This window comes from Candoia aspera, chromosome 4, assembly GCF_035149785.1.
Source record: "Candoia aspera isolate rCanAsp1 chromosome 4, rCanAsp1.hap2, whole genome shotgun sequence".
Lineage (NCBI taxonomy): Eukaryota > Metazoa > Chordata > Lepidosauria > Squamata > Boidae > Candoia > Candoia aspera.
In genome coordinates, this window is record NC_086156.1 from 43,437,138 (window position 1) to 43,459,237 (window position 22,100).

At 38.1% G+C, this 22,100-nt stretch overlaps 1 protein-coding gene across 1 annotated transcript; it reads right to left on the reverse strand.

Moving 5' to 3' along the window:
* Positions 1-1,585: 1,585 nt before the first annotated feature.
* TCAIM (T cell activation inhibitor, mitochondrial) lies at positions 1,586-21,785 on the reverse strand. The gene is made up of 11 exons (XM_063303936.1): positions 21,643-21,785; positions 20,372-20,439; positions 16,162-16,285; positions 14,523-14,676; positions 13,202-13,454; positions 12,035-12,157; positions 9,602-9,699; positions 8,790-8,881; positions 7,332-7,564; positions 4,275-4,406; positions 1,586-3,710 (listed from the first exon to the last, which is right to left on the reverse strand). Exons 2-11 carry the CDS (start codon positions 20,398-20,400, stop codon positions 3,485-3,487), a joined length of 1,464 nt encoding a protein of 487 aa, XP_063160006.1. The 5' UTR covers positions 20,401-20,439; positions 21,643-21,785; the 3' UTR covers positions 1,586-3,484.
* Positions 21,786-22,100: the final 315 nt, after the last annotated feature.

Consider the following 22,100-nt stretch of genomic DNA (forward strand, 5'->3'; position numbering starts at 1 on the left):
ATATAGAGCAGTGATTTTTCAAATGTTTTAGGTCATATTTATACAGAAATATTGAAAATTCAAATGGGTTCACAAACTTTTAAGCGCCCCTGTAAAAATGTACTTGTGAGCTTTAAATTTCCTTTTACTTTTTTCCCTGTTATAACAATATATACTGGTATATGGTACTTTATTGACTTATGAGCTCATAGGATATTGCATTGTTTTAAAGTGCGATCAGAGTCCAACATTTCCATGTTAAGAAATGGCATAGCAGTACTTTGCAAACAAAAGAGGTTCTAGCACAGACATGAATTAGTGTGCTCTAGAAGACTGAGGCAATTTAAAATTGATTCACAGCTACAGCTCTTAAAATGGTGCCTCTCCCCGCACCCAACACACATTAGAACATTAGCCATGCAGTAGATTTTTTGTTTTAAAGAATAGATGTAGATGTCCAGAACTTTGGATCTACATAAACAATAAATTGAGAGTGCCTATACTCTCTATTTATAATAATCTGAGACAGACCTAGTTTTGTTTTCCCTTGAGAGCATCATAATCCTCAGCTTTATAATGAAAGCTTAATAACTATGTATCCAGGAAATATCACCCAGTAACGCTTGCATTTTCTTTGCTAAGAATCACCAAACCAGCATGGCATCTGTTCATCACATCCTTGCTTTTCATCATGTACGGACTCTTCAGTCTAGTCTTGAGATCATTAAAAGACTGTAAGGGACAACTGTTTTCCGCTTGAACATAATGAATGGAGTGCTAATACATAATGCAGTCTGCACACCCTAAAAATACAGGTTTTGAACTCTAGCTCCAATAATCTGCAGCTGTAAGCTAAAATCATTATATACTGATGAGCATTAGAATAGTATGCACTTTTCTGTAATGTTTTAGCAGCCAGAATAAGAATGCAACAATTAGAAAAATAGTTAATGCAAAATTAACTATATAAACTTTCCCCCCAGAAAATGGCACTATCAGCAATTTTGTTCTCTAAGAAAATTAGACATTGATGTCAATACTTAAGTTTATCTTCAGAAGATGAGGCAGCAAGAAACTTGACATGACAGTACAGAACAGAGGACTGGTCTCTCTTCCTGTGAAACTTGCCCTGCGAGGGCACTACTTACTTTGCAGCGTTATCCTACCTGGGATTTTTTCCAGGATTCTTTTGGAAAGTTTGCCCTCTCCTGATAAGGCCAGGAATAACACAATGGAATCCTTAAACTCAGAAACCAGTTGGGTCTTCAGCTTTCTCAGCTTGTGAAGATGAAGTCCACACCATTCTCTTCCTATTTTAATACACAGCAGCATGTTTTGGGAATGCACAGATGAGCTGTCATTATGAAATTGTCACCTGCCATAATGCAGCCCAGAAACCATGTACTGCGGTTTTACAAAGTGCCTGACAAATCCCCTTTCTTCTCTCTGTAATTTTTATTGTTGCCAGCCTGGGACATGGCAAACATAATAAAGTTACTCAGCCTCTGCTAGGAAACCAACATGGTTGGCAGACTGCACCATGAAGGACTTTTATAATCTATCTTCACTAAAACAATTCAGCCAGAAAGAAAGTAACTTACTCATATAACCTTAAGATTATGCTTTATTTTTAGAAAACACAGACATCTCATTGAGTCATTCAAACATACTGGCACAGGACAATAAAGACTCAGACTATCCAGCAGTAATAAAATATGTACCCCAAAGCTTAAGATTGGTTTTGTGAGAATCTGCAAGATCATCTGCTTTCACTTAGGCCAAAGGTGCTCCATCATTTGTAGGAACTAATACTAATCTGTCTTTATTCAGTGGTTTCATCAAGATAGTCATACATTTTAAACGACTTGTAAAAACACATTTTTATAAAAGTTATTGAGAAGATTAAAATTAAAACAATCTTAACATTTTACTTCAATAATATTCAAAGCAGTGGGGCCTATTCAAATACCAATTGTAGGCCGACTAAAGAAGTCTGTCTTCTTTAGGTAAGATACACATAAACCCAGATAAGAACAAATATGTCACAATCCCTTAGCAAACAATTGCTTTCACTTCTCTTCTCATGCTAGCAAAATCACTTGGTAAGGTAATTCAGATGATTATTCCTATCACCTTTGTACATCAGCTGATGGCAGAGGTTGATGGCAGCTGGCATGGAAAAAACTGCAGGGCCATAGTTGGGTCACCTGTGAATTATTCATCTTTGTCAGCCTTTTCCAACCCAGTGCAAAATTGACTGGCCTACAATTTCCATCAACCTCAGTCAGGTTGCTAACTGTGGCTCAACATGTCTTGAAGGTACTAGGCTGGGGAAGAGCAGTCTATCCAAAGACAGTAAAAACATGTGCCCAGCATGCTTTTTTTCATCGGTCATAAACACCGGGGGCTTTCATCTAAGGTGGTCCCCCTCACTAACCTGAATGGATAACAGGAAAAGACCCCAATAGCACAAATGGCTTTCTCCTCTGACATAGTGGGTCCTAAAAATATTTTTTCTTCAAGTACTTTTTACACAGCATCCAATCATATATGCAGATGGATTCTGCAAGGAACACAGTATGCATTTCTGATGAAATAACATGTAAGTACATCCAGGGCTGCTCAGAAGGCTTATCAGGCCTAATAAACCTGGATCAGATGTGAAAAGTATATGACTGGATAGCAGCAAGGCTGCACTCTGTAAAGGCATGGGGTAAATTGACCTAAGAGTCCCACCCAGGAGTACCCACTGATGTGCCTACAAAGCAGCACATATTTCTATCTTAATTAAAAAGAGATATGCTTAAAAGACACATTCAGAAAGAACTGACTGTATATGGAGATACTTTTATTTACATGAAAAAAATATAAAGTGCAAGATCTAATGGACAAAACATTTCAACAGACCTTTACAAAATCTTTTCAAACAAGCTGTACAATAATTCTGCAAAATAAATATATTAGTAATATTTGTCACTAGTATACATGGCTGCAGAAATATTATTTTTAGAGTTCAGCATTCTCCAAGAAGAATATTTGCACAGAATAATTTAAAATTACCATCTTCCATTCTGAAAATGCTTATCCAAACACAATTTGTACATACTAAAATCCATATTTTCATGTATAACATGGGATATGTATAAGTCACTATTTCAGTCTGTAAGATTCACATTTGTATGCTCCTTGGATTACATTCAAATTTTGTGTACCTCATTCTCTACTATATACTTTCATTATGATCTTGAAATCCAGTCATAGCAACTTAGTGTAGAGATTCAGCCTGTTTAAAAGATATAGTCTTGCTAAAAAAAAAAATCTCACACAATACTTTGTAATTTTCTAAACAGCAGTGAAAATCCAGGGAAATGTTTTGCCTTGCTTCCTAATACTGGCATGAAAATGTTAATTTTCATAATTTACTTTGAAAAATATTCAATTTAGTAAGTTACACTAACGTTTAAATAATGTTTGTTCTTTTACACCGAGTACAGTACTGTTACCCTCAGTTTTTCCAGTTCCAAGGGACACAGAGGTCTCCATCTTGCAGAACAGAAAAGAAGTGTGAAACACAGAGATGCATACCTTGCAGATACGGCAATGACTCTTCCAGTAGCCTGCTGCATGAATGGATCATCTGTGCACTGGAAACACTGGGTTCTTTATATAGCCGTTGGAGACAAAATTTCTCTGTGGCAGCCTTGATCAGCTTCTTTTCTAGCAGTATGAACCTGAAATTGTAAACATCCCATGCACACCATAACATCACAGACACAAAAGAAGATGCCAAATAAGTTCTTGGACTTAAAATGGAGTGTGCATTTTTGGACCCTTCCCCAAACTGCAAATAATCGGATGGTTTATTTTACGGAGGGTGGGTTTAAATGAATATGAAAATACAGAGTAGCTTGAAATACTTCTCACTCTCTCAAATGTCTCCTGTTCCATGTTTTTTGGGGGCCAATTCAAGTTAAATTTTCTAACTAATTTGAGAGAAAGGTTTGCTTAACAATTGGCTAACACTGATGTTAGGTAACATACTACCTCTCTAGTTTATTATTTCCTTAAAATCTAATTTGTATGTGGATATCTGCACATATGTTGATGCACATATGCATACTACCCTATAGGTTAAGAACCAAGAGCATAACAACTTCTGGGTGCAAGAGAATCTTGTGGCTTGATATTCATTTTTATTTACACGCTATGGAATGTCGCCTTCTTCACTATAGTTACCTTGGAACCTCTCAAGTTGTCAAGCAGAGACTGGAGTATGTATTTTGAGCAATACTCACTCTTCCTTTCTTTTCAGTTTTTCTCTTGCTTGTTGGGTTTTGGCAATGATGAACCACTGGAGGGCTACTGGATCACACAGTACTGGGATGATGAAGTGGCCGAGTTCATGCAGACTTGGTGCATATCTGTCACTGCATGAAGGACAGAACAAACAAGTTGACCTTGCTACTTGTATAAAAAATCGTGTGATGCTCAAATCAAAGAAGCTTAATTCAGAAAGAAAATAAGTGTTGGAAATTCTGGAAAATATGCAAATATTTAACACAATACTGCAAATATAATCTCCACCCAATCAAAAAGATTAAACAAGTTAGATACCAAGATTTTACATTTAATATTTTTAAAACTCCTTAATTACCTACTACATTAGGAGCTTTGATTTCATAGTTAGCAGTCTTTTGAATTTGCCATTTAACCTTCCTGACTTCCAAGTCTTCTGTGCATAGTAGAAGACTATAAAGTGGAGGATGGAGTTTCATCTCATATCATGTATATTTTAGAACAGGCAGAAAATTGTATGTTTCTATAATGCTGTAACCCTAACAGAAAGAATTCTCTTCCACCTATTTATTTCTGGAAGAAGAAAAAACAATGATGCTATTGACTTGAAAGCTGGGAGAACTTTGTGGTTGATTTAAAGCTCAGTGCCCCCTAAGAAACTTCCCACATGTTATCTGTAATTCATGAAGAACTCAGGGAAAGATTTTTGTACTGCTAGTTACTCCAGACTATGGCACGTGGATTGAAGAGTGTTGTATGAGAGGGAAGTAAGAAATGCATTATTTTTGAACAATTCATATTACTTTTTATTTGTAGCCTGTTCTTCCTTCATTTTCATTTCCTTCATGCTTTTTTGTTGCTCTATCTTTTCAGGAAAGATTTTAAGCAGGATAAACTTTAATTCAAATAATTGTTCAGCACATAAAATGCCAGCATGTTTTGGAACGATCCTTTTTCAGAGGCTGTGCAACAGAAATCCATATAAAGAAATTCGTTGCTTTATTTGAGACTTTATCTCCAAATTCAGTCACAAATGCAGATTTATTGGGCAGTGACGTTCCTTAAATGCATTTACTTGTAGTCTGATAAGTAATCTAATCAAGGCATAGAAAAGGACAGAAACATACAAATTTTTAATTATTAAAAAAAAGTTTCTAATATTCTGATGATGTGCCTAAAAACAAGTGAAGAGTGGTCACAGATATCCCAACAAAAATAATAAGAGTTTTGCGATACCTTGAAAATTAACAAAAATTTCCTAAAGCCTAACGTAACTAGACTTCTGCCAATTTTCAACATATCCATGTCTTTCAAAACTTATCTTGTGGTATAGATACGACTTTAGCATTATGTATCTTCAAGCAGGTCGGGAAGGGTGTGTGGGGGTGCTTGAGAGGTGCCCCATGGTGGGCGCATGGGGGTGCAGCACAGGTTGGAAAGGGTGCGTGAGGGTGTGGTGCAGGTCAGGGAGGTTGTGCAGGGGTGCGGTGCAGGTCAGGTATGCAAGATGTGCTGCTTGGGTCAGGGAGGGAGCGTGGGGGTGCGGCGCAGGTTGCAAAGTGTGTGGGGGATGCATGAGAGGTGGCGTGCAGGTTGGGGAAGGCATGTGGTGGTGTGGTGCAGGTTGGGCGCACGGGAGTATGCAATAGGTGCAGGTCGGAGAGGGTACATGGGGGGTGGCATGGGTCAGGCAGGGCGCCCAGAGGTGCGCAAGTGGCTGGCATGGCATGAGTGCAGAGGGGCTGGGGAGGGTGCTTGGGTGGGGGAGCGACTTGCAACCTTTTCTGCCAGCTTCCTCATTGACGTTCTGGGGAAGCCAACAGGGAAGGTTGCAAATAGTGATCACATGATTGTGAGGTGTTTAGCAACAGGTCGTAAGTGTGAACAGGTTGCCAAATGCCCAGATCGTGATCACGTGACCACAGGGGCACTACAATGGCCGTAACTTCAGGGACCAGTCGTAAGTCCCTTCGTTCAGTACTGTCGTAACTTAGAATGGTAGCTTGACTGAATGGTCATAAGTCGAGGACTATCTTAGTAAAGTTTGGATGCATAAACAAAAAATATAGCACGAGAGGTCAGGAATATCCATTTACCAACGATAAAAAAAAAAAAGTAAGATACACCAATTGTGGGAAAAAAACCCTATATTCTTACATAAATTCTCAACATATTCTGATAATTTAAATAAAAAATATATTTTGAACACTGAGTGCAATTATGCCATGGTGGTTGCTGCCTGAACTCTGTAGTACGAGATATCTATGAGATTTGTCAGATTCAGACAAAGGGTTCTGGTCAGCTAGGGAGACACTGGAGTTGCTATTGTCAGAAGGAATGGCAATTCAAGAAAGTGCTTTGGAGAGAAATGGCACCAGACCCCTCTATTTCTTCTTGTGCAAATGACCAGTCCATTCCCACTTTATAGAACTGGAACAGCAGGACTATAATGCTATAAAGAGAGACAGTTCAGTGTAATGTTAAAGATGCTGGATTAGAAGCTGAGAGACTATACATTCTAATCCCATGTTAGGCATGTAAATCAGCCAGGTGACTTTGGGCCAGGTGCTCTTGCCCTAGGAAGAAGGCGAAGCAAAGTCATTTTCAAAAATGTTGCCAAGAAAACTTCAGGGACTTGTCACCAAGAGTCAGGGTACACTGCATCAATTAGAGGAGAGAAAAAGAAATGACCAAGCTTGATTTTTAAAAAATACTTTAGGAATAATGTTCTGAATGAAAACAGCTTTATTTTTCTGAATTACAGTACGCTTCAGGACTGGAAATAAATTTGAACACACCTCTCCTGGAGCAGTTCAGGGAGACTGGACTATTTTCAAAGCATGAGATCCAGCCCTTGAAGTGAACTGAGTGGTCCCTGCACAGGTCTCCTTTCCAGCAACTATACTCAACAGCAAGAACTGAAATGTCCTTATGTTCAAGCACCCCCCGCCCCAGATGTGCTCAGATCTTGGCCAAAATAAGTACTTCAGCAAAAACAATTAACTAGAACACAAGATAAATCTAGGAAACAATATCTATTTTTTTTAGATACACACCTTTCTAGAATCATTTGCAATCCACGCAGACTGTTAGGGTGAAATGGAAGTCTTCTATTACGTACTCGATCATAAAAGCTGTCAAGAATAGAGTAATACTCTTCAATTGTCAACATTGGCTGTAGCTCTTCAACATAAGTTATTTGTATGCCTCCCAAAAGATGGTTTATACGCTCCTCTAGAAACAGCACTTTTTTTTGAAGTGTAGAGTAACTTGGCAACCTCTCAAAAATCTGCACAAAATGAAAGATTTTCTTAAAAGTTCATGACAGGATTAAACACTCCTCCAATACTCCAAACTAACCCAAGTTTCAGAAAATACATCAGCATTAAACAAATCTAATTTTTAAAAATGCACACACCAGTTGTTTAACTGTTACTATAATGAATGTTGTTCCATGTTCAACACAATTTGCCCCGAACTAGTGCTGTACAATTTCCACTTCTACCGTTGGCAACTGGGTGGGGAAAGCTGGTGTAATTTTTCAAGAGACAGATATACATAGGGAATACTAGTATTACTATACCTGCTATTTTAGCACTAATATAGTATCTGTGCCCAAAATAATATTAATGTGCAGAAACATGAGAAGTCGTACTTGGAATTAGCTAAAGTGCTGATGCAGATGTTAGTTCTCCTTTAAAGCAAGGGAAGAGTTCAGAAGCCAATCAGACAATAATGCACCCCCAACACTGCCCCCTTTACCAGGGTTAAGAGACACTGAAACGAAATTCAACCAGTTTCCATTTATCATGGAATTTTACGTATTAAATGGTAAATACAAACACTGATTTATCGAACTATTATTAAAGTGGCACTGACATACCCCTCAAGGCAGGAAAGAACACACTAACTGTGCTTTCACTACCCTATGTTATAGAGGTATTAGAACCCTATGTTTAAAGCATCATATTCTTGATTTGTGTGTCTAGAACAATGTATACACTTAACATGTTACATTCTAGATCTGAAATAAATATTTGTAGATATTAAGGTGGAAGGCAGCTATTGTAATGCATACACTGGATTAAGTTGATATTCCAGCAAAATTCCATTACTGAATTGCATTTAAGCAATCAATAGTGTCCTGGAACAACTTCACTCTTGTGTGTAAGTTATATCAGTGATCTCTAAGTGCCAATTTTCTGCGTCTAAGTGGTCTGATTTTTCTTGCTTTCTATAAATAAACAAATATTCCAGAGAGCATTCTGTGCAGGGAATGGAACAGTTACCAAGTGGGAGCTGGTTGTTTAGGGTTGGGGTTATGTTTTAGGTTACTGTGACTATTTTTAATTTGGGTGTTATTTGGTGGATGAAAGCCATCTAAAGTCTATAATGAATTGGAGGAATACAAGCTCAGGTAATAAATAAGATGACACAGAGAGAGAGAGAGATCCACCCATAAGAAAAAGAAAAGTCCACTACAAGAAAAAGCTAACTTAGTTACCAGATCTTACTTTGGTCCAGTGGTGGTGAACATCCATTGTTCCTAGCATAACATAGCCTGTTGCACTCACTCCTGAACGGTCTGTAAATATCACCGTTTGTCCTGTTGGAAAGAGGAGAAATTTGTAATCACTATCATAGTTCAGGGAGGGGTTTTTTTTTGGACGGGAATGGTCATTTCACAGAAAAGGGAACTAGTCTGCTAGAGAATTAAACTTTCTTGAATACACAGAGAATTTTTTTTTTTTTTGCAAATGGGTCAAACATGTTCAGCATGTATGGAAAACATGGGACTGGGGGGAAGACAGAATGGTATTTCAAACCCCCTTCTGTGGGGAGCAGGGTCAGAGATTTTTGTTACTCCAGGAGTTGCCATTGTTCCGAGGGTTATGGTATTGAATTAAATGATTTTTGCACTCTATTGGTTAGCTAGAAGAAAACTGATTGGCTCATGGTGTTCTCTGCCTGTTCTCAAAGTTTGAAAGTCAGGAGAAGAGAAAACTGAAGAATTGGAAGTGGAAACAGGAAGTACAAATGGTGTCATGTGAAAGTGTCTTAAGTTGGACAAACAGGTTAACACCAGAGTAAGGAAAGGTAAATACTCTTAGTTATCAGAGATCAGGATAAGATGCTGGGGAGAAGGCTGCTTATAGGCATATAGGAACTGTTTCTTCAGGACAAATACAGCACCCTAATTTCTGTCCTGAAAGAAAGCAGGAGACTTTACTAGGTCTGTATTACTATGCTTTGTATTAGCTTAATGTTCTGAATTATTTTTGTTAATTAAATTAAAATGAAAGGAAACTGAAATAGGAAAATGTACCTTTAGCATTCTTAGGTGCTTCTGGAGTCTGGTGAACTAACCGACTTAGACTATGTAACTGGCTACACCGGTGAGCAATACCCCAACTCCTCTGCCATCTTAAAAAAAAACAACACCCCGAATTCAATTTTTTGTTTGTTTTAAAAATTGTACAGCCATGCATAAAATTGACAGTTGCCTGAAAAACAGCACTTTAAAATGCCACTGCAAGGTAAGTAATCTGCAAATTCATACATGTCATGCAAGTTCTTTATCAAATCTATACACTGAAAGGAAAATTTAAAGGATGAGAAAAAATAATTCAAGTTAAGTAATTGTTTAGGAGGAATTTTCTTCTATTTAAGTGGTAGCATTGGATTAGACTATGGCTACAACCTTATGCATGGTTACCATCTACTTATACTATAATTCAAGTATCACAGATAGAAGACCTTTCAGAGTGAAATCTTGTTGCCTTCCAAGAGACTATAGTTGTTGGCCCTGCTGATAACAGAATACTGGACTAGAAAGGCCTTTGGACTGATCTAGACACTTATTTTTACTTGAAAAAGTAAGCTAATGGAATGCAATGGAACTTGTTACCTGAACAGAAATGTATAGAATTTGGCGAAAACATTTTGCTATCAAAGACTGGAGGCCCTTCTTATGTGTATCCATGCAAGAAAATTTATCACAGCTGGATGTTTACTTAGTGATAGTCAGGGGAATAGGAAGAAATGGGGCAATCTGATTCCTGTCTAATACTGGAGATCTTGTCAGATATATAACAAGGGACACACCCAAGCCTGCTCTTGTAAACAATTCTCAGCTGAAGTTGTCCTCTCAATGGAATAAACGGGAAATCTCATTTTATCTTCTAAAAATCCTTAATCATTTTAAGAAATAGTGATTGTCCTTAGTTATCAAGTAAATTTAATGACTGAGCAGGATTTGAGTCTAAATTTCCCCAGTTCAATAGTTTCATTTGTTAAAAAATAGTAATAAAGGCTGCTTTTAAAAACCATATTTGGAAAACAATATTTGTAACCAATATAAACATATCTTTTTTTCAGCCTTGGTTTCTGCTGGCTGTTCCTGCATCTGCCCAGACACTCAAATGAACACATTTTTAGTGAGCAGGTAAGTAGAAGTTAAGTGTAGAACAGATTTTCTACAGAAAATGTTCCTGTAGAAAAAGGGCTGTTGGGATGGCATTAGAAGTAAAGTCTTAAAAAGTAACAGAGAGGACTCTGGGAAGAACTGGAAGAACTTTGATGGAGGAGGAGTAATGGCTGGTAGAACCTAAGAATAAATCTAGATAGTGGTGGCTGTTAAAGATTTATTGTTTTAAGGAAGAGTAATGCTGACTGCTAAACCTGAATTGGTCTGGACAGTGTTATATAGCTGAGAGCTGGTTGGTTCACAGGCAATTCCAGAGAAGATTGAGTTGTTTGATGATATCCAGAAGAAGTCTCACTGAAGATCTAAAGATGAAGATATACCATGGGATTTTTTCTACTCAATGCAAGGGATCCCTCAGAGATTGAGCATGATAGATAAGATGTTCGGCCAGTCAGAGCTAAGGCTAGAAGCCTGTGCCAATCTGAGAAAGAAAAATCCTGCCAATATATTTGGCCCTTGTCTTTAAAGTAGAATGTGAGCACAGTAATCAGAAATAGTTCATTACAACTTGAAAATGTACAGTTAGAGCAGATTTAGGCTGCAATCAGTGGAGTACAAAAAAAGTTCCAATTCAATGCTTTTTAATCTCAAGTCACTATGTGGGCAGGAAAAGGAGGGGGAGCAGAGATGGCCTTGTACTGTCTAGCAGTAACTAATCCTTGCTAAGAAATGTGATGAAATCAAAAGTAGTTTGCTTACCTTGATGTATTTTCTTAATAAATCCCAAAAAATCCAAAAGAGCTACTTTTGCATTGTGTCTTTCATCAAATCCTATGAACCCATAGGAAGACCTCGTCACAGGCTGATTACAATTTAAAAAAACAAACAACATACTGCATTTTTGTAGTAACTTCCTTTAGAAACCACTGAACTGGTAGCTTGTAGACGAGAACTGTCTTATCTTTTAATATTTTTATTAAAATGTGAGATGTGATATAATTAATCTTTATATAATACATATAAATAAAAAAACCCAAAATGATTCTTAAAATACTTGGAGGAGCATTATAAGAATTACATAAAAAGATTGCACCCACTACTTTATAGAGAAACTGAGCAAGCAACTATTTCTTGCAAAAGCACTTGCAGTACAAATAGTGCATTTTTTTAAAGTGGACACGATTTTTCCCATACTTTATATAATCAGCTTCAATAGAGCACGTATTTTAGAATAATTTATAATATATTGCTAGGACCTATTTATTTTTAGCTCTATTATTCTGTTCATCTTGAGACTTATACAAAAACTTTGCTTTTTTCCAATAAAGTTACCTAATATCAGAAAGCTGCAACTGATGACATAGTTCACTTTTCAAACGGTCTAATTCTTTTCTGAGTGGTAAGCTGTCCTTCAGCTTCTTTATGGCACTTTGTTCATTATTATCTAACCAGGAACTGCAGGGGTGGGAGGTAGGAAAGAAACAAATACAGATTAACACGGCATTTAAAAACCAGCAGTCCAATAACTGAGCAAGAAGTTAAAATTATTGTTGGAAGCCTGCTATTCTCATATAGGTTAAAAATCATGAGGGAACAGGAGAATATCTAATGGATTTATTCAGACTACTTACAATATTTAGCAAGTATAAAATTAAGACCCAGCACAAAATTGCCTTTACATAATATTGAACTGTGGAAGTTTTTTGCTCAGACAAGTCAGCCACACCCTTTCCCAAGATCCTCTAGTCCCCCTCTAGCTGTAAACACGCATTTTAAATTTTAATGCTATCTACATTTATTGCATGGGACGCGGTGGCGCTGCGGGTTAAACCGCTGAGCTGTCGATCGGAAGGTCGGCGGTTCGAAACCGCGCGGCGGGGTGAGCTCCCGTTGCTCGTCCCAGCTTCTGCACACCAAGCAGTTCGAAAACATGCAAATGTGAGTAGATTAATTGGTACCGCTTCGGCGGGAAGGTAACGGCGTTCCGTGAGTCATGCTGGCCACATGACCCGGAAGTGTCCTATGGACAACGCCGGCTCCAAGGCTTTGAAACGGAGATGAGCACCGCCCCCTAGAGTCGGACACGACTGGACTTTACGTCAAGGGAAACCTTTACCTTTACCTACATTTATTGCATACAGAGGGATTATATCTCTTTACAGTTGCAGAGTTATCCCATATAGACCACACTCTATTCATGAGAAGATGTTAAATGAAAACATATTCCTGTTCAATGAATATATTTTTTTTAAAAAAATTGAAGTCCAAAAAAGCATCATGTCCACTTCACTATTTACAGTAAAAATCAGAGGATATAAAAATATTTGACTGGGGTAAAGGAAACATTTACTATGCAGAAATCCTGTAGTTTGCAGGTATTAAGTTTAAAATCTAAGAGAGCAGGTAAAAGAAAGATAATGGGCCCATTGGCTGGGAACAATCTCTGCCTCATAGAACAGTTTGTAAAGGAGTCAACTGAGCCCATTTTTATGTCACTACCTCAGGGTGGTTTCCATCCTCTGGGCCTGCTCCAGTTCTTCCTCAGGGTCCTTGAATCCAGTAAAAGAGTAGTACGTCTTGTCCCATTTGATCGGCCTGTGAAACATTCTTTTTGTTTCCTGAGTAGACTGAGCATCTGCACTGCCATACAAGCTTTGGACGTGATCTGTAGATAAGCTGCAGGAGTTCAGGATATCCAACACTGTGCTTAACAAGTCTCTGGTGTGCAAAGTAAAACTGACTGCTCGGAATCCTATGAAATGCAACCCACAGAACAAGGTCGTGTTTAAATGAATGCATTTATATTGTCTTGATGCTTGCCTTAAAAGAGACAATGCAAATCAGAGCTGAAGATTAATCTTCTATCAACATTATTCAATCATAACACTAAGCCTGATATTGCTATAAATGATTAGATTTCTACTGAGAGTGCTTCTGAATTTGGCAGAACTTGTACCAAGATAGACAGAAATAGATTTTACTGTGAAGAGCTTCGCTAACCCTGTTTCTGATATTCACTATGTTTGGTTAGATCTTTGATCTGCAAGAGCTTGATAAAAATAGATCAATGGATAGTATTTTTATGTAAGCCACACAGCACTACCGAAGGTGTGGGCAACTTATAAACCTTCAAAATAAATAAAGCTGCTATGTCTACATCTAAATATATTTACACAGACATTTTAGTATAATTATCCATTTTATGCATAATTTTTCCATTACTACATTTTACAACCTGCTGTGATTCTGTAGTCAGTTAAGTGATATACAAATGGAATAAAAACAAACGAACTAAACATTAATCATTTACAGCAATTTCACCAACCTGGTGCATTCCAGGTACCTTGAGCTGAAACTCCTATAATTCTCAGCCAGCATGAAGGGCACCAGATTGGGGAAGAACACCTTAAAATAATCTTTTTTCTTAGATGTCTCTTAATTATGCAACTACTTCCACAATAACATTCTTAGGGAAAATATAAATTAAGGGAAAAAGCTAAGCCCCAATCTACCATTTTTGAAAGTGAGAAGCTGCATTAATATTCAAACATACAACTTTTAGTTTCAAACAAATTCCCTATTGCCTATATTAAGCAAGATATTATGCAGTTTTATGTACTGCATTTATATTGTGACAAAAGGAATAGTAAAATTACTAAGGATATACAAGGACATTTGGGATTATTTTGACTCTAGTGCCTTTAAAGAGGTACATGGAACAAGTCCTAGCGCCCAATGTTAACATTTTGCAAACACAAGAGGAGTATCAATTATCCAAAACCTGTCAGTGGCTTAGTAGAATTCCAAATGTTAAAAATACCTGCAGCACCAAATGGTTCTTGGACACTGGAAGGACTTTGTTCTCTCTCTCGTACATAAAAAGTAAGCTGAGTTGGTTTAAATGATCTGAAACCTGGTTTCTGGAGATTCTCCAAATACCCATTTAATCTTTTCAGAGAATTTTCATTGATTTCCTGAAAATAACAAAAACAAAAATGTGGAGGCTAGTTACATTAAAGCAGATGCATTCCAAGAAACAGATTACAACAACCTTGCTTCACTGAATATTTCTAGATGATCAAATACTTTAACTGGATTTTCTCAATTAGACTGAGAAGACATGTGGTGCATTGATTAGAATATTGCAGAATTTCTATTAAGATAAAAAGTGATACCTTTAAAAAAAAATTTTTTATCCTGTGTTTATTATTTTTATAAATAACTGAGGTAAAGGTGACAACTGTACCTAATGCTCCTTCGTCCTCCTATTTTATCCACAACAACAACCCTGTGAGGTGAGCTGGGCTGAGAGAGAGTGACTGGCCCAAGGTCACCCAGCCAGCTTTCATGCCTAAGGCGGGACTAGAACTCTCAGTCTCCTGGATTCTAGCCTGGAGCATTAACCACTAGACCATACTGGCTCTAGTTTTTCATACGATTGTTTCAAAGGTAAATGAAGAAAATTCAGTTGTGCTGTTTTCTTTGCCACAGAATCTCAGCAGTCATTCAAGTAATGAAATGTTACTCAAATATATATTTTTAATTTTTATTTTACTGGGATTATATGTTACTCCAATCTGTGAGCTGCTTGTATACTAAATAAGTAAACAGAATTCAAACAATATAAAACAAACAAAAACCAATAATATATATACATCATGTGCCTGGGCAATACCAATCAAATAAACAAGTTTTCCAAATTGCCAAAGAGAACAATTGATGTAATTTCCATCTCCCAGGTCTGCCAAGAGAGCCAAGTTTTAATGGCTTTTTTAAATCTAAGAAGGTTGGGGTCAGCCAAATTCCAGGTTGAACACTGCTCTACGGAAGGCTCCAGCTAACTGTATAAGCTTTAATTTTGTTATTATAAGTAGGCCGATAGATTATTTTTCTCATATCCAAGCTCTTTTTCTGTGTGTGCCTGAGTCATTCTTGACTCCTGGAGACTGCCTGGACAAATCCTTGTAGTTTTCTTGGCAATGTTTTCAGTGTCATTGCCTTCTTCCTAGGGCTGAGAGAGAGTGGCTGGCTCAAAGTCACCCAGCTGGCTTCATGTCTAAGGCAGGATTAGAACTCAGGCTTTCCCAGTTTCTCCCAGTTTTTAGCCTGGTGCCTTCAACATTACACCAGTCTGACTCATCTAGATCTGTAAATAAATGTATATGTCCCAAAGGCATGATCATAACAGAATCATCCATTATCTCTTACAAAAGGATATCTCTTTAAACAGATGGGCCACAGTTTAATGATAAACAATTTGTGTGTGATTTGTGTGTGGAAAGTCCTACTACAATATCCATGTCAGATTCACTAGTATATAGCAACTAGTTAAGTACAAACAGACTGCAGTTCACCTACAAGTATTAAACAGTGCAGTCTTAGGTATGTTCAACTTTCAAATTGTTTTCAAAAAAATAAATAGAATTGTATCTCAAAGACAGAAGAAAAGTTGTTTTTACCCTTTCTCTGGGGTGCTGACCAAAAAAATCTGGATGTACTGCAAAATAGAATGGCCGCAGAGCATTTACAGCATCAGCCCCAGATAATGCTCTTGCCTGCAATTGTAGTTTCTTGAAACTCAACCTTAAAAAACAAACAAACAAACAAACAAGCATTATTAAGCAACCAAACAGAACACAAAGCCTTGCTCAGATAAATGACATGATACAATAAGGATGGGAAAGACAGTAAAATTAGGTTTGGGTTTGGACTACAGATCCTTATAAAGAAATTTCCTAAGTTTATTGGAAACATATTAAGTACACAATTACATAGCCACAAATCTGTAGCGCATACAGCTCTCCCATTACTACAATCTAGAGATGCTATAGGCACAGAAAAATACCTCCATCCACCACCATCAGCAGCCCATTTGTTTCCCTGATGGTTGGGGTGGTGGGTAGCCTGGCTTCAAAATTTCCAGACATTTTACATAATATCAGATATTCCATTTACAGAAAAGAGAAAATATGTAGAAGATCCAAGAATAAGCTTTTTAGGATTCCTTCTTTTCTGTGTTCAGATATGAATTAAAAACATTTTTATTTTGTAGGGCAGGAATAGGCAAGCTACTAACCTGAGGACACATGCTCACAATCTCCAATCCTGCTTTTTCTAGGTTCCAGAACTCTGTTTGACTGCCATTACGGAAAACTAACAGTACAGTTTCCTGCTAAAAACTGCAGTATAAGCCCTAAAACAACCCCCCCCCCCAAAATCTCTCAAAACATCTTCCTCCAATCCAGGATGAAATGGATGATCCTAGCCCCCCAAAGTTTGAGATGTGAATTCATCTCTTTTACATCATACTTTTGTCTGGCCCAGCCCTCATCTACCAAATGTTGCCTTCTTCTACTGCCATGTCTCTGACAATTTATACTGATTCTTACAGTTCTATTTGCTGCACTGTAACAGAACTTTTTGTAATTTTAAACTTTACTTTTTTAAAATATTACTTCTCACTCTGCATAACAAACACTCTCTTCCAACAACATAAGAGACGGCTTTATACATGGATTTCACCAGATGGACAACACTGAAATCAGATTGACTACATCCTTTGCAGCCAAAGGTGGCGGACATCTATACAGTGGGTAAAAACAAGACCTGGAGCTGACTGTAGTTCCGATCACGAACTTCTTCTTGCACAATTTAGGATCAGACTAAAGAGATTAGGGAAGACCCACAGATCAGCTAGATATGAGCTCACTAATATTCCTAAGGAATATGCAGTGGAGGTGAAGAATAGATTTAAGGGACTGGACTTAGTAGATAGGGTCCCGGAAGAACTCTGGACAGAAGTCCGCAACATTGTTCAGGAGGCGGCAACAAAATACATCCCAAAGAAAGAGAAAACCAAGAAGGCAAAGTGGCTGTCTGCTGAGACACTAGAAGTAGCCCAAGAAAGAAGGAAAGCAAAAGGCAACAGTGATAGGGGGAGATATGCCCAATTAAATGCAAAATTCCAGAGGTTAGCCAGAAGAGATAAGGAATTATTTTTAAACAAGCAATGCGCGGAAGTGGAAGAAGACAATAGAATGGGAAGGACAAGAGACCTCTTCCAGAAAATTAGAAACATTGGAGGTAAACTCCAGGCAAAAATGGGCATGATCAAAAACAAAGACGGCAAGGACCTAACAGAAGAAGAGATCAAGAAAAGGTGGCAAGAATATACGGAAGACCTGTATAGGAAGGATAACAATATCGGGGATAGCTTTGACAGTGTGGTCAGTGAGCTAGAGCCAGACATCCTGAAGAGTGAATAGGCCTTAAGAAGCATTGCTAATAACAAGGCAGCAGGAGATGACGGCATCCCAGCTGAACTGTTCAAAATCTTGCAAGATGATGCTGTCAAGGTAATGCATGCTATATGCCAGCAAATTTGGAAAACACAAGAATGGCCATCAGATTGGAAAAAATCAACTTATATCCCCATACCAAAAAAGGGGAACACTAAAGAATGTTCAAACTATCGAATACTGGCACTCATTTCACATGCCAGTAAGGTAATGCTCAAGATCCTGCAAGGTAGACTTCACCAATTCATGGAGAGAGAATTGCCAGATGTACAAGCTGGGTTTAGAAAAGGCAGAGGAACTAGGGACCAAATTGCCAATATCCGCTGGATAATGGAAAAAGCCAGGGAGTTTCAGAAAAACATCTATTTCTGTTTTATTGACTATTCTGAAGCCTTTGACTGTGTGGACCATAACAAATTGTGGCAAGTTCTTAGTGGTACGGGGATACCAAGTCATCTTGTATGCCTCCTGAAGAATCTGTATAATGGCCAAGTAGCAACAGTAAGAACAGACCACGGAACAATGGACTGGGAAAGGAGTACGGCAGGGTTGTATACTCTCACCCTACCTATTCAACTTGTACGCAGAACACATCATGAGACATGCTGGGCTTGAGGACTCCACGGCTGGAGTTAAAATCGCTGGAAGAAACATTAACAATCTCAGATATGCAGATGATACCACTTTGATGGCTGAAAGCGAAGAGGAACTGAGGAGACTTATGATGAAGGTGAAAGAAGAAAGTGCAAAAGCTGGCTTGCAGCTAAACCTCAAAAAAAACCAAGATTATGGCAACCAGCTTGATTGATAACTGGCAAATAGAGGGAGAAAATGTAGAAGCAGTGAAAGACTTTGTATTTCTAGGTGCGAAGATTACTGCAGTTGCTGACTGCAGTCAGGAAATCAGAAGACGTTTAATCCTTGGGAGAAGAGCAATGACAAATCTCGATAAAATAGATAAGAGCAGAGACATCACACTGACAACAAAGGTCCGCATAGTTAAAGCAATGGTGTTCCCAGTAGTAACATATGGCTGTGAGAGCTGGACCATAAGGAAGGCTGAGGGAAGGCAGATAGATGCTTTGGAACTGTGGTGTTGGAGGAAAATTCTGAGAGTGCCTTGGACTGCAAGAAGATCAAACCAGTCCATCCTCCAGGAAATTAAGCCAGACTGCTCACTTGAGGGAATGATATTAAAGGCAAAACTGAAATACTTTGGCCACATAATGAGAAGACAGGACACCCTGGATGATGCTAGGGAGAGTGGAAGGCAAAAGGAAGAGGGGCCGACCAAGGGCAAGATTGATAGATGATATTCTAGAGGTGACGGACTCGTCCCTGGGGGAGCTGGGGGTGGTGACGACCGACAGGAAGCTCTGGCGTGGGCTGGTCCATGAAGTCACGAAGAGTCGGAAGTGACTGAACAAATAAACAACAACAACTATGTCAAATGAACTTCTAAATCTTATTTTTAATTTTAAAAACAAAAGCAATAACTAAGAACATGCTATCTTCCCCACAGATAGATTTTCTTAAATGAAAGCATCATCCTATGCCTATCTACTTGGAAGGAAGTCACAATGACTTCTATAGCTCTTATTCCTATATAAATGTAAGTGGACTGCACTCCTGGATGCCTGAAATATTTTATGAAAGAGAGCAAATGGATTAAGTGGCAGGAATAATTGTTATTCAACAAGTGAAAGGGCTGTTAAGGTTCTCCTAAGCACACATTTTTATAATAATGAAAAAAGGAATCATCAGTTGAAAAATAGAACCTGGCAATTGAAACATACAAGATTTTAAAAGAATGAGTAAGTAACAATTCTTTATCAATGCTCTCAAAATTAAAAAGTTTAATATATATATAGGCAAGAATGCAATAGAGAGCAAGATTGATGCTATTCTGTTAATGTGAGATCAGGATAAGGCATTTTTCAAAAAATTAAGTAGGCTAAATTGTACCATATATATGATTTTAAAAATTAGATCAACAATAGCAAGTTGGGGAGCAATTGTCCCTTTTCCACTCTATAACAACCTAATACAGTTCTATTTTATATCACAAAAGTACTTTATATATGGGTGTTACAATCATCTGGTACAATAATGCTGTCATGCAGGTTTCAATATTCCTGGTGACTTACATAAACATGCACAGCAGAAAAAACAAACAAAATAAATATTTCCTGTGAAAATTTTTCTGCCTAAGATTAAAATTTTCTTTCTAAAATTTCTAATTTATAAGGTTAAATTATTGAACAAAACAGAATCAAGTTAAGAACTCTAGGAACTCAATTCACTTTTTACTCAAAAGGAATATGACCATTTAAAAATGGTATGTTAAAAATTGTACAAAGAACCACCTTACCTCCTTACTGTCAACCAATGGTAAAACATCTCAGTGCTTAATTTGGATTCCAAACTGGGTATAAATTTCTATAAGCAAAGAAAAAAAAAGTCATTAATGCATATTGCATATTTTCTAATGGTGCTTATAATTGAAATTACTGAACTTAACTGAAAAATTAATATTTGGTATTACATCAAATTATTATTTTAAGTAGTGGGAATTACTTTCCTGCTTAATACTATTGTGGAACAAAAGCTTGTTAACTACAAATTGATGAAAAGAAGATGTACCCTCAAAACAATAAACCTCAATCATTCTTATACAAAGGTATTGCAGCTGCTTCCCTTGGCATGCAATCCAAGGTCAAGATGAAATTTTCTAGAAGTTTTTGCAGTCAATCTCATTCTGAACAAAAATTTTAGTGGAACAAAAAGGAGAAATGGTATTGAATCACAGATTGCTGATGGAATCATATGTTGCCTTCTCCATTATTTAAGTTTTTGTGTACTTAAAAAAATGTAAGGCTATTTCAAATGGAGCTGTGAACTTATTAACTTGTCCATGTAGTTTTGTGTCAACAATACATAAGTTCTTTGCTAGTGCCTTCTTCCAGTATGTTTGATTTTCCAGTCTAACTTACAGTAGCACTGCGATTTTCTGGACACCTCCTATGCAAGGACTAATCAGATCTGACCCTGTTTAATTTTTCAAGATCAGCAAAGGCTAGCTAGGTGCTGCTATTTTATTTATACATTATGTTTATATGCTATCATATTCATCAAAGATTCCTGACTGTTAACATTGTAAAACTTTTAAAAAAGCTTACACAGGCTTCATGTACTTAAAAACTCTAACAGAGAAAAATATACTTTAATATGCAGTATAACAGAAAATGGCATATTATGTATACCCATTAAGCAGCATGCCACTCCAAGATCCCTTTCTGGGAGTGCCTGCATTGGAATTTACCGGCACACCGAAGGCCAACTTGGATTCAACAGCCATTTAGAGGCCTATGTGAAGGTCAACAGTGGATAGAACCATACAACAAACCCAGAAAAACTCATGCTTCTAAAATGCCTAACAGATTTTCAAACTGGAATTATAAAGGTACTAAAGCAGTCAAAGCAAAAGCAGCTCCTCCAATCCCGTCAGACTAAGGCCCAAACAGGAGCCCACATTCTTTTTCCTTAAGTCCTGGTTTCTCACACACCTCACACCTCTCCTCCTTTCATCCCCACACTTAATCCTTGTTCTTACGACCGAGTCGTTAGGCACCAACAGCTCACCGTCACAGCAGCCGCTGGGCCCGCTGCCGCCGCCCTGCCTCAGCTGCTTCTTGAGGGGACCGAGCTCCCATCGCCTCACGTGGAAAAGCCTCGAGGCGCAGCAGGCCCGACCCACTCCGTCCACAGCGACCCCCTGGCCCAAGATCATCTGAGGTGTAGGAAGTCCTCCGCGCGCGAAGCCGACGTCAACAAATCTCTACCGCCCTTTCGACGTCACCACCGCCGCTGTCTCCCCGCGTTCTGACAGGCGGAACTGCGCCGCCCACAGTTCTGCGCATTTTAGCCGCCGCGCGGACTGGCTGAGTGACTGAGCTGCGTCCTCCTGCTGCTGCTCCTTCAGGAGTACGCGTCACCTAGCAGACGAGTTTAGTTGAGGCGCTATTTATTAGAGGTCCGTATCGAGGTCCCTGTGTAAGTCCAATTCAAAGGCCTCGGCCTTTAATTGGAACTGGAATTGA

What these genes read in the sequence shown, in the direction of transcription:
- TCAIM (XM_063303936.1), bottom strand. Translation starts at nt 20,400, where the DNA reads ATGTTTTACCATTGGTTGACAGTAAGGAG. An exon ending in AGGATGGAAACCACCCTGAG is followed by an intron (nt 12,158 to 13,201) that starts GTAGTGACATAA and finishes CCACCCCTGCAG; the next exon opens with TTCCTGGTTAGATAATAATG. An exon ending in TTGCAAATGATTCTAGAAAG is followed by an intron (nt 4,407 to 7,331) that starts GTGTGTATCTAA and finishes TCCTTCATGCAG; the next exon opens with TGACAGATATGCACCAAGTC.